This window comes from Tenrec ecaudatus, chromosome 7 (genome assembly GCF_050624435.1).
Source record: "Tenrec ecaudatus isolate mTenEca1 chromosome 7, mTenEca1.hap1, whole genome shotgun sequence".
Classification (NCBI taxonomy): Eukaryota; Metazoa; Chordata; class Mammalia; order Afrosoricida; family Tenrecidae; genus Tenrec; species Tenrec ecaudatus.
In genome coordinates this window covers 15671164-15683301 of record NC_134536.1, presented here as the reverse complement: position 1 = coordinate 15683301, position 12138 = coordinate 15671164, and the positions used below count along the sequence as shown (strand labels likewise).

General features: G+C 45.0%; 1 protein-coding gene across 4 annotated transcripts in view; it reads right to left on the bottom strand.

Annotated features, from left to right (window-relative positions):
• Positions 1-12138, bottom strand: part of LOC142453242 (nesprin-1-like) — a 190129-nt gene that overhangs the window by 162960 nt on the left and 15031 nt on the right. For all 4 annotated transcript variants that reach the window (XM_075554360.1, XM_075554362.1, XM_075554363.1 and 1 more), the window contains 3 exons: positions 6117-6311; positions 3713-3889; positions 576-767 (listed from right to left, as the gene is read on the bottom strand). In XM_075554360.1, coding sequence (XP_075410475.1) covers positions 576-767; positions 3713-3889; positions 6117-6311 — 564 coding nt within the window. The remainder of the gene's footprint in view (positions 1-575; positions 768-3712; positions 3890-6116; positions 6312-12138) is intronic.

The window sequence follows — 12138 nt, the reverse complement described above, 5'->3', positions numbered from 1 at the left end:
CTAGTGGATTCCACCAACAATGGCCCACAGGACAGAGTGGAAATGCCCCTTGAGTTTCTGCGCTGGACATTTCTATGGGAGCAGAGAGTCTCGTCTTTCTTCTGGGGAGCGGCTGGTGGGATTCAAACTGCTGACTTTGTGTTGAACAAACCACCTGGAACCCACTGCTCCACTGGGGCTCCTTCATCTAGTCACCCTCCTCCTCTCGCTGCCATCCAGTCCATGCCGACTCACGGTGACCCATGGTGGGTTTCTAAGACTGGGAACTGTTGATGGGAGTAGCAAGCCACTCTCTTTCCCACGGAGTTGTTGGGGGATTCGAACTGCTGACTATGTGGATTGCAGACCAACTCATAACCACACCACCACCAGGGAGGCTTGGCTAATTATTTCCATTTCCCCTTCTTTTCCCTGTCTTCCGGTCTATCACTCAGCAGTCCTCTGAAAATCTACTTAAAAATGTCGCCCAAGTGTTCACTGAAACAGCACGCCCAGACTTGCGTGCAAGTGGGGGCTGGGGGGCACCTTTTCCTCCTGTCTCACAGGCTCCTTGCTGGAGGTGGCCGAGCACCTACCTGAATGTTGAGCTGCTTGTCCTGAAGGGCTCTCTGCAGCTCCAGGAGGCTCCCCTTCAGAGTCCTCAGCTTCCCCGCCAGCTGCTCCGCCTCGTCCTTTGTGTGTGCCTTGCCCTCCAGCAGCAGGTTTTCATTGTGGACCGAGAGCTCCGATAGGGTCACCACCTTCTGCTCGATCTCCACCAGCATGTTCTGCAGCAACAAAAGCCAGAGGCGATTTGCCCGGAGCACCAGCTGCCCTCGGGCTTCAGAAATAGGCCGACCTTTTCCTAGCTTTTCCAAGGTCCTCAAGAACACCATATTAAACAAAACAAAATAAAGCTGCCTGAGCATCTTAATGTTTCTTGTCTTTGTTTTTTTAGAATTGGGATTAGGATCTTATTATTTAACAAGACACATGTAAGAAAAATGCATGGCAAACAGGACTGACAGACAACAACAGATCCAGAGAAAAGAGCGTGGGTTCGGGGCTAGCCTATCATTCTTGTGTTCCGAAGGCAAGTCTATGTCTCAGGACATAGAGAGACCACCCATGCGGAGACCTTCCCACATGAAATCCTTCTGAGGCCTTGCTTTGGGGGGTTGGTATTTTTTCCAGGTTTGCTGTAATTAGTTCAGTATATATTATATAAACACACATATATAAATATTCCATGATGCAGTTTAACCTTACATTTCTGAAAGCTTTCTTAGAAAATGTACCTCCTACTCTGCGCCAGCTCTCTAGTGCCACACGGCTTTCCTCTAAATAGAAACGGAAGGGCAAGAAAGGCACAAAATAACCTCCCTCCTTCCGGTCCTCTAAGGAAAGGTGACACAGCCAGCAGCACAAGCCAAACGGACTAGGTGGCGTTTTCCTAGAGAAATCAGCGTCTGGTCATTGTCCTTCTCTCAGAGCTTTTTGAAATGTACTCCCGAGGGGTAGTCCCTCAAGTCACTTTTTGTTTTCACGAAAAAGTTGTTTTATTTTCTTGTATAACTGCAGAAGCCATCAACTTTAAAAATCATATAGCTTTGAGCCCCAAAATAGAACTTGGAAGAGTCCATTTTTTAAAGCAAACTCAAAGCTCAAACTCACTGCCATGGAAAGGACTGAACCTTTTAGTGCCCCCTGTAGGAGAGGCTGGAACGGTCTCTGGGTTTCCGAGATTCACTCCTGTCCAGAGTGGAATGTCTCCGCTTTCTCCCACTTTTGAACAAAATGAGGTGTACAGGATGATTTCCTGAGCATGATTTTTGAGAAATTTGTGTAAATCTGTGCAGGGTGGGCTCTACCATTAGGCAGGAGACACATACAGATGTTTTCTGTTTAATGTCTCTTAAAACCAGAAGAAAAAATTAAACATAAACATAATGAATAGTGGATCATGAATCCATTCAGCGTATATTTTGACTTTAAACAAAAGCATTGACGAAATATGTATTTTGACTTCTTAGCTATTTTGTGGAGGTGGGGGCCCATGAAGGAAAGTGTCTAGGGTCCCCGAAGGCAGGATGTGGTTCTGATTCTCTGTAAGGGCCCCAAAGGACAATGACCACTGACCAGTCGCCATCAAGTGGACACTAACACATGTGCATCAGAGCAGATCTCTGCTCCATCGAGCTGATGTTTCCAGGATATATCTAGACCTTCCTCCAGGGGCCTCTCAGTAATGTCACCATGTCGTTAGCAGCTGAACACGGTGTCTGTGCCACCAAAGTTGTCATATTTCTGATACAACTTGTTTCAATGCTTGGTTTTAATTGACCGGGAAATAGTTGCCTATTTCTATAATTTCATTCGGGTAATTTCAACTTTTAGAAGGAGATACTAAAAATAGCTGGCTGTTTGTAACAAAGAAACATTGGAAAAGACAACCATAAGGGATCGAGAACATTTGCATGTGAAGCGCTAATTGTGCTGTACCATCAAGAACAGATACACATAGATAAATTCCCTAGCGAACTTAAAACTAAATTATAACAAACAACATACTACATGCAAGTCTTAAATTTTAAATAGGAATGGCCAAATTGGTGTATTATATAATTCCTTAAGAAGATGAAGAAAAATTTATTGTTCATGGATGAATCCTTTTTATTTCTTTTCTCATAGTTTAAATGAGAAATGCATGATATCATGAAAAATGACAATTAACCCTACAGATTAGGATGAATTTTTTTAGAGATATGCTGATTTAATGTATATTAGAGCTCATTAGGACAGCAGCTCACCCAGGGGTTTAGGCTAATCTGTTGTCATCTGTTCATGACTGCTCAGGATTCCATGTCTGGTACACAGAGCTTCATGAGACATACTTTAAAATTATATATGTGTTTGAAATTTCCATACTAAAAGGTAAGAGAATCATACTCCAACAAAAGCCTTCGTGTGAATCACCTCCGCGCGTTAACTCCTGCAGAGTACATTCTCGGGGAACAATCTTCCTTATGCTGAGACTGCCTGTATGCCTATTAACTCACAGTATTCCCCAAATTTTTCTTAAAAGTCTATAGAATTATATCCAAAATTGCAACAGAACACCTGTAGGCAATCCCTGCTGCGTTCTTCACCCTCTGTCTGATTTACTGAGACTACCTCTGCTCCTGGGTTTGTACTCATGCCCCATGGAGATGTCTTAAGGGGTTGGGCCTAGATACCAAGCCCGCCTTCATGGAGTGGATTCCAACTCAGAGGGGCATTGCAGGGTCAAGGAGAACTGCTCCACGGTTGTGAGTCTTTAGGGCAATCGACTGCCTCATCTTTCTGCCATGAAGTGGCCGGTGGATTCAAACACTGACCTTGCAGTCAACAGCCAGCTGCTCAACCCACCCATCACGGGGCTCCTTTAGGCTACGCTAGACTTCAAAAATATCCTGTAGGAAGCTGAAGATTTGCCAAAGAATAGATACTATTTTGGTTCAATTTTGCAAAAGAACTATGCAAATTTGGATTTCATTTCAGCTTTTATAATGTATTATGTAATGTGTTGAATAATAATGTATTTTACAATGTATTCTTTTTCTGATTTCTAAATGTAAAAATGGCAAGGGTTACAGAAGATTCTAGAATGATACCAAATCATTTTACTTTGTTTCCCGTAGTGAAAAGTGCCCTTTCAGATGTTGGAACCTCCCTTTGAGACCAGTTGTGGTACCTGGCAGTCCTCTAGCTGAGCTTCCATGTCCATGGGCTCTGTGGGCACCGTGCCCAGGGCCGTGTCCAGGGAGGCTTTCGTGCTCAGGAGCCAGTGGGTCAGCTCATCGGCTTCACAGCGGTACCTCTGCAGGGCCTGCTCCTGCCGCTGTGCCTCCAGGTGATCGCTGAGTTTTTCCTGAGGGAGTGAAAGCATTGGTCAACGCCCGGAAGTTGAGTTCTTGTGGAACCATCGTTCTCTCTCTGGGCTAAACGTCTGCGAATTACCCGTGAAACTTAAAATATACACTTAAGTACATGCTCAGATCCTATTTCAGAATTAGGCAATGCTGAGTGTTAAAATGAGTCTTTTTCAAAAGGCCTCCTGATGATCATAACGTGCACCGAGAATTGGAGATTTCTAAACAATTTGTCCATAGGACCAAGCATACTGTAACTGATGACAATGGGCCGAGGATCAGAACACAACAGTGGCGGGAAGCAGCTCGTAAATGGCAGCAGACACATGACTGGCAATGTCTGGGAAATGAACAGGGTTGGTGAGAACTTCGGTAAACTGGTTAAGACAGAGGAATCGACGCATTTGAATTGTGGTGCTGGAGAAAAATATTGAAAGCATCATGAATTGCTAAAAGGACAAACCTCTGTCTGGGAAGAAATATTGCCAGAGAGCTCCTCAGAGGAGACGGACTGCCACGGGGGCTGAGACCATGGGCTCCCACCGAGACCCGTGGCGAGGGTGGTGCGGTGTGTCTTTCTGTTGGGCATAATAAGGTCTCTACAGTTGGGACCCACCCAGTGGCACCTGACAGGACCGCATGGTAAGCTGAGGAGCATGGGGTAAGAGCCCATCTGGCAGGGCAGCCACCACAAAGGTGCAGGCAGGGCCGGCATTATTATGATGATGCTCTCCACCCACCCAACATCTGATTGTGGTTTGTGGTTCAGGGGAAGGCTTACAGAGGAAATTAGTACCATTGTATTCTGAGTGAAGGCAGAATTTTTAAATTTTAGGTGAGATCGCTAAGTTTTCCCCAATGATGGCAGAAAAATCAAAGTCACGAGTTAAAAAAAAATATCCAAGTCAAGCACTTCATTCTGAAACACTCTGTAAGCTTTCCACAGCGTGAACCTGGGACAATATGAGTGAATGGAAAACTCAGCTCTAAGGATAACACACTCTATGTACTTTATTAAAATATATTTGGTTGTCAATAAGATATTTAAATTAAATACTCTAAGTCATTAAAATGATATTAATAAGGTAGGCACGTTGAATTTAATATTTTACAAAATAAGAAATAAAAATTTTTACTAATTTTCTAATAAGTGAAACTAGGATTAACTTATATCCCTAAGCCTAGGGTTGTGGTAATTGAAATAATTGGCAACTATGTAAAATATTATTCAGTCCATATGATAAAAAAGGAGTGACAATCAATTCTGTGATGATCAATTATGTGCTGATAGGGCCTGTTGATATATGGGGGAGATACTTTAAGAGTATTCATGTAGAGTATATGAGTAAGAATATGATATTTTCTATATGCTATAAAAGTGTTATAAAAGAATAGCAAGAGAAAAAGGAAAACATGCCAAGGGCTCAAGTAGAAAGCAAATGTTTTGAGAAAGATGATGGCAACAAATGTACAAATGTGCTTGACACAATGGATGGATGGATGGTGATAAGAATTGTGCGAGGCCCCCAATAAGATTATTTAAAAAAAAGTAAAAGGAAAGCGGATGCTTTCCAATACATAACATTCCTGTTTCTAAAACTAGTGTTTGTATGAAGTAGTATCTCAAATGGGTAGCATAGGAATCAGAATTCTCATAGTATTTGTATGAGTTAAACATGTTTAGGATTGACTGCCAGTGACTATACCCATTAAAACCAAACCTACTGCCATCAGGGCGATTCCAACTCCTAGTGCCCTTTCTAGGTTTCATGGCCTCATCCTTCTCCCTCAGAGTGACTAGTGGGTTTTAACCACCTACCTTTCTTAGCAGTCCAACAGGAAGGAGGGTTTGGTTTTCATAGATTTAAAAACAACCACAATGATTCTTAGAATATCCATGTTTAAACATCTTTCTCCCATGGAATGGCTGGCATGTTCAAAGCTAGTTATTTTAAGCAATGTGACACCAGGGTGCCTCTAATGCAACAGAGCCAACCATGGTGCAAACCTTCAACCATGACTCTGCCTGCCTGTTCTGAGTCTGGCCTATTCCTAATGACCCAGGACTCCATGCTCTGTTCACGAGAACGTTCCTGAAACCCAACGCCCCCACCTGAAGAGTGGGCTACCATCACGAGGCGGATCCCATCATAAGTCCGCGGGCTTGTGACCACAACTTTGGAAGTTAACTCAAGGCACCAGGGACACCCTGGGCGTGGCTGTTACCTCCAAGAGCCGGCGTTTCCCAGATGCCTTCATCCTGATGGTGGACATTCGCTCAGCCAAGACAGTGAGCGTTGTCTGCAGGGCCAGCTGCTCTACTGGGTCCGACTCGGGGGACTCGGACACCAGCGCCTCTGAGAGAGAAGACTGCAGCTCACTGATTTCTTCTTGGAGTATGAGAATCTCGTCCATCAGTGCCTGCAGGGGAGAGGGTGGCATCACACTCTTTGACTGGGTACCAGGTCACTTCCCTGAGTCGCACTGAGATCCGTGGAAGATAGGTCACCAAAGAGCCGTTTGATGGGCTAATTGGGGACTGACTAAACTTGTAAAATGAAAGCAGCCACTGCCTGGCAGAACATTTCTGATTGTGAAACCATTTCCATCCCTAACTGTAGCAGGGCTGAACAAGGTAATTTCTTGTTCTGGGTCCCCACAGGCACATCTGTGATGTGAGGAACGTATGCTCAATTGTGCCTGCGAGCCTACGGGTCTCTGTCGGAAGTCAAATCCATAACTTCCTTCCTGGACATGACGTTTGTGCATTCCGGATTTCACCCGAGTCTAAAAAAAGAAGTCCTGCCTGCCTATCCCATCTAGGACCCGCAATGATATGAGAGAAGTATCCGACACTCTTCTTGTTTATCTCCCTGGCTGGCTGCTCCTTCTCCGACATTGTTGTTAGTTGAGGATTCACGGTGACTCCGTGGACAACAGAAAAGGGCCACTGGCTGGGTCTGAACCAGACCCATGACTGGTTTCCCATCACACCATGGTGATCCATACAGCTTTCATTGACTGCCTTTCAGGAGCAAATCGCAGGCCTTTCCTTCTCGCCCACCTTAGGGTCCTTGGTGGTGGTGGTAGGTGCCATTGAGCTGCTTTCTGATGCCTCCAGACACCGTGTAACAGAGCAGAACTCCCTGGAGGTGATTTCTGGTCTATAATCTTGACGGGAACGATAGTCAGCTCTTTCTGTCTGGAAGCCCCTATGTGGGTTCTGAGCACCCAGAAAGCATTCCCAAGCTTCAGCTGTTCCTCGTGCTGGCCCAGGGCCAGGTGGTCCAGTGGGTGATTTGAGGCTCTAACTGCAAGACCAGCTGCTCAAACCCACCCACCACTGCCCCGGAGAAGGACATCATGTTTGGCCAAGTAGAGGATCAGTGCAAGAGAAGAAGGCCCCCAGGAGAAGGAATGGCACAGGAGCTGCAACAGTGGCCTCAATGGACTAACAACGAGGAGGATGGCAAATGACTGACTGGCAATGGTTTCATTCTGCTGCCATGAGTTATGAGTTGGCGTCTACTTGATGGCACGGAACAGCCACCGAGGGTTCATAGGCGCTCTGCTGGCACAGTGTTTAAGTGCTCATCTGGTAGAGAGGCAGATGGGTTGAGGTCACCAGTGGCTGCCCAGGAAAAAGTTGTGACAGTCTGCTTCCATAGAGATGGGAGATAGACCGACTCCGTCCTTCCACTAGAGTTGTTATGAGACAACCTTGATTCAACAGCATTAGGTAGTAGGTGTCTAATGGTGTCTCAGAGTAGATTCGATGTGATTTCCCTGCTGACTAATGAGCTTGAGCAGTGTTTTCATATGCTTCCTGGCCACCTGGCTCTCTCCTCTTGTAACTATCAAAATCCTCTCCCATCTTTTATCGTGTCTTTCCTTTCCTGACTGACAGGTAGGGTTTTCTTTTCTTTTTTTTTTCTTTCAGATTTTCTGTTGGTTGTGAGTACTGCAGGTGGCTTCTCCAACTTCGTAGCATGGCTTTTAAACTAGCTGAAAATCTGTTCATGATTCTGTTTTCATGGTGACTTAAACACACAAAGAGGTTCATCATTTTATTGTAGCTCGCTGTATTTTTCATTCTTGTAATGAGAACTTTCTATGTCCCATGCCTGTACCTGCCTCAAAGACACGTTGATATTCCTATCAGCAATCTTCTAGAGAGGGCTTCTCAAAGTGTCGTCCGTGGACAGGTGTTCCAATTCCTAAAACCCCTTGCCATCGAATCCATTCTGACTCACAGCAACCTAATGTGTGCCTGTTAGGAGCCCTGACTAAGGAGCTCCCAGGCACAGCGGAAGGGAACACTGCTCGGCCTGCACCATCCTCCTGACTGTGACATTGAGTCCAGTGTTGTAGCCATTGTACCCAGCCGTCTCATCAAAGGTCTTCTTCTTTCTTGCTGCCCCTCTACTGGACCAGGCGTTAGATTCCTTTCCAGGGACTGGTCTCCCCTGATGACCTATCGAAAGTAAATGCAACAGAGTCTCCCTATCCTCACTTCTAGGGAGCAAGCTGGCTCCACTTATTCTAGGACAAAGCAGAGCCGCCTCATGAGATTGCCAGGATGGATCTTTTGTTGTTTTTCTTTCATTGTGTTTTTAAATCGTTTGATTGGCATAGAATTCGCATATCAGATCATTTAGTCATTAAGTCCCATCAAGACGACTTGTGCAAACATCACCACAATCTATTCCAGAACATTCTCTTCTCAGACTCATTTTGGTTAGCTCCCCTACTCCCCTCAAGCTCCCTGCCATGCCTCTAGGTAATTATTAATCCAGTTATTATCCCTATCGAGTCACCTGTGCTGGACTTCATACACAGAAAATCATACAGAACACAAGCAGGAAGCAAACAAATCAGCAAACCACTAACAATGACAAAACAAAACAGAGGAAAACCTCAGTTGAAAAGAAAACAGAAAATACGAAAAATGAGAAACAACTTCATTACATTTTAACCTACCATGTCTTGCATAATCAACTTTAAAATGCTCTCCGTATGATAACCAGGCTGTTCACAACCCTTAACTGTGGTCAGGGGAACTCTACGGGGGCTTAATCCATGTGGGGATCTTACAAGTGGCTTTGGGCTTCCACTGTCACCAACAGCCTTCTGCAAACCGGGTCTTCAGAACTTAGGCCCTGATACCATTCTCTCCCTTAGATTTGGATTTTATTATTTACCCTCCTTGGATCACACAGGTAACTGTTTCTTCCATGTGGACTTAGTTAATGCTTCACTGCGCATGTGCGATGCATGTGTTGATGGCTGCATGTATGCAGAAAAAAAACGTGTTACAAACCCAGACACTATTCTTTCTGATATTTCAGCACCATTTGTTTGTTTTTTACCACACTTTTCTATAGCACTCATATCTTCAGTCATATCTTCATGAGGGTGAGTATTGAATATGATCAGGACTAAAACTAATTGTGCTTAGATTGGGGCTAAGAATTAACTGGGAGCCCCAAATCCATCCATGTAGCTATGATTTATTTTTGTCTTAGGTTCACTAGACATCATGATCAGGTGACCAGATGTCCCGCTTTTGGTGGGACAGTTCCCGATTTTTAACAATTTGTCCCGCATCCCACAGAATTTTTTAAAAGTCCCAATTTTTGGAAAGAATGCACGACAAGCTAGGGTACACAATTTTCGACTGCCATGTGGCTATTTCGCCAGGATATGCGTTTTATCACTGGTGTCCCGCTTTACCAATGTTAAAATCTGGTGACCTATTTATGAGAGAGAATATTATCAATCATCTCCTAGGGACATGAGAGGATTCTCTGGGTCAGGGGTTCCTTAGACTTTTTAAACAGGGGGCCAGTTTACAATCCCTCAGACCCGTTGTAGGGCCGGACTATAGTTTGAACAAATTCCTATGCACACTGCACATATCTTATTATGAAATTAAAAACAAAAGGGGCAAAAACACCCGGCAGGCCAGATAAATGTCCTCGGTGGGATGCATGTGGCCCGCGGGCTGTAGTTTGAGGATGCCTGCTCTGGATAGTGCAAAATGAATCTTTCTGGAAGTCGTCTGCCATATCTTTCTCCTACTGAGCTTCTGGCGGGTTTCAACTACAGACCTTTTTGTTAGTAGACAAGCGCTTTAACCACCAGACTTCCTTCTAAAGCCTTGGCCATCCATAACTGTGAAGGTCATTATCACAGAGGAATCAACATGCACATAAACTAGCCATCCCTTGGCTCGCACTTGCACATACATCCTGAACTTAGACCGAGAGTACACACTAGAGGAGATGCCAGGAAAGCCAGGGGTCTCTATCCAATTCAATAGATTTTAGCACATGTTTTGAGAGAGAGGAAAAAAAGTAGGAATTAGGTTAGCTCTTTGAAAAAACATTACTATTTTCAAGAGTGTTGGGAAAATACAAGGCGATCATAGTGTTTCTATTGAGTGTAAGGAGTTATAAAAAGCACCCTGGACTTCTTCCTCATCCTTCTGTTGAAATTTAGAAGCAGTCATCCCATCATTGAGCTTGCGGTGGGTTTTTTTAGCACCCTTCCAGAGCTAAGAGCAGATTTTGATGTTTGTGGTACCAGTAGGCTTTTCGTGTGGGCAGCTCTACCTTGTATTTTTGTAGAACTTGGGCATTTTCAGTAGAAGTTAGCAAAAGTAGGTCAGAGAAAAATGTTAGCTTTGGGGAGATAAGACTGAGTTACACACAATGATCTCTTATTTCATCATATGGTCCTTCTCTCACCACAGTGCTAACATAGTTGTTGGGCCTCAGTGGCAGGTCCCCACCATTGACTCAGGCACCCCCACCATTGAATCACCATCTCCTCCAGACTAGAAGAGGAGAAGGCTAGAGGGATGCATGGCTGACCTGCATGACGAGACAAGTCACAGACCTGCCCCTGATTTCTAATATTCGGGATTAACTGATGCTCTTAAATGTTCACCATCAAATCCTTTGAACAGACTCAGGATTTAGCCCTGTGTTTGCTTTGTGTCTTCTCAGGTGAATATGATGAGCAGACAAGGTGTGGGGGAGTCGGGAGGTCACTGGCTTTTTCAGGGTAGGAACCCTGCATTGTCAGGGCCAGCCAGCTGGCCTTTTGTCATGAAGTTCTAAATCCTGTGGGAGCCAGTGAAGGGTCTTGGGAATGAAGGCTCCTGAAGGGAGGTGGAGAGGCATATGGAGGTCAGAACTGTGTCCCATGTGGCTTTCCTTGGCATGTTTCTTTAGAAGCAGAATGGCAGGACTCGCTACAAAGGCAGAAAGCCTTTCGGGCGATTAGACCCACTGTGCTTCCTTCCTCCTTCCCATCTTTCCTTCCCTCTTTCTTCCCCACCCTCCCTTCCTTCTTCCCTTCCTTTCCGCCCTTCCCACTCATCCTCCCCCACCCATTCATCCTGCATGCCAACCCAGTTATCTACCCATGGGGATTATGCATGTAACGGTATCTGTCTCCACAAAAATGCCTTCTGTTCTTGTACACTCTCCCGTCTCTTCCCCTGCCTCCATCATCTCCTTGCCAATCTTCCTCTTATTTTATATTGCCTTCCCCTTCACAGAAAGGTAACGCTCGTCTACCACCTAGCCACTGGCTTCCCCTCCCTCCATTTCCCAACCACTCGCTTGCCTTTTCACTACCGCTGAGCGCATTCACCATCTGCACCATCAACGGAGTCTAGGTAAACCAGCTTAATTCTATTTCAGACTCACACAGCAGTCCTTTCCCGAAACCGCCAAGATTATGGGTGACTTTGGGATTGCAGAAAGGACGGGAAGAGGTTGTGTGATGAAAAGAAGAGCTACAAGACAGTTGACAAGCATTCTGTCTCTGTCTTAGGCGGTTACAACAAGAGTATCACAGACCTGAACTCGCTGTGTCTCAATATGCTGCTTTAGATAAAATCCTCCTAGCATTCTGCTATATTGAAAGCATTTGCTATATTGAAGAATGATGCAGTCCTATCTGTGAGAGCGAGGTTTTATGTTAACTTAACCAGATCGGGATTCTCAGTGGTTTGGCAGTTCAGACTTCGTCAGCCCCCATGAAGTGCCCTGACACACTGCAATTACCTCAATCGTGGGATCAGCCCATCAGTTGTAAGAAGATGAGGGTGAGACATAGCACCCTTACTCAGACTGCAATAAATTCAAAGGATGCTTCCCGGGGGATGTAGCCTGCTTCCTATGCAAATGGATGATGTGGAAAAGCTTGCTTGGCTTTTGCTGAGTCTAGATCTTGC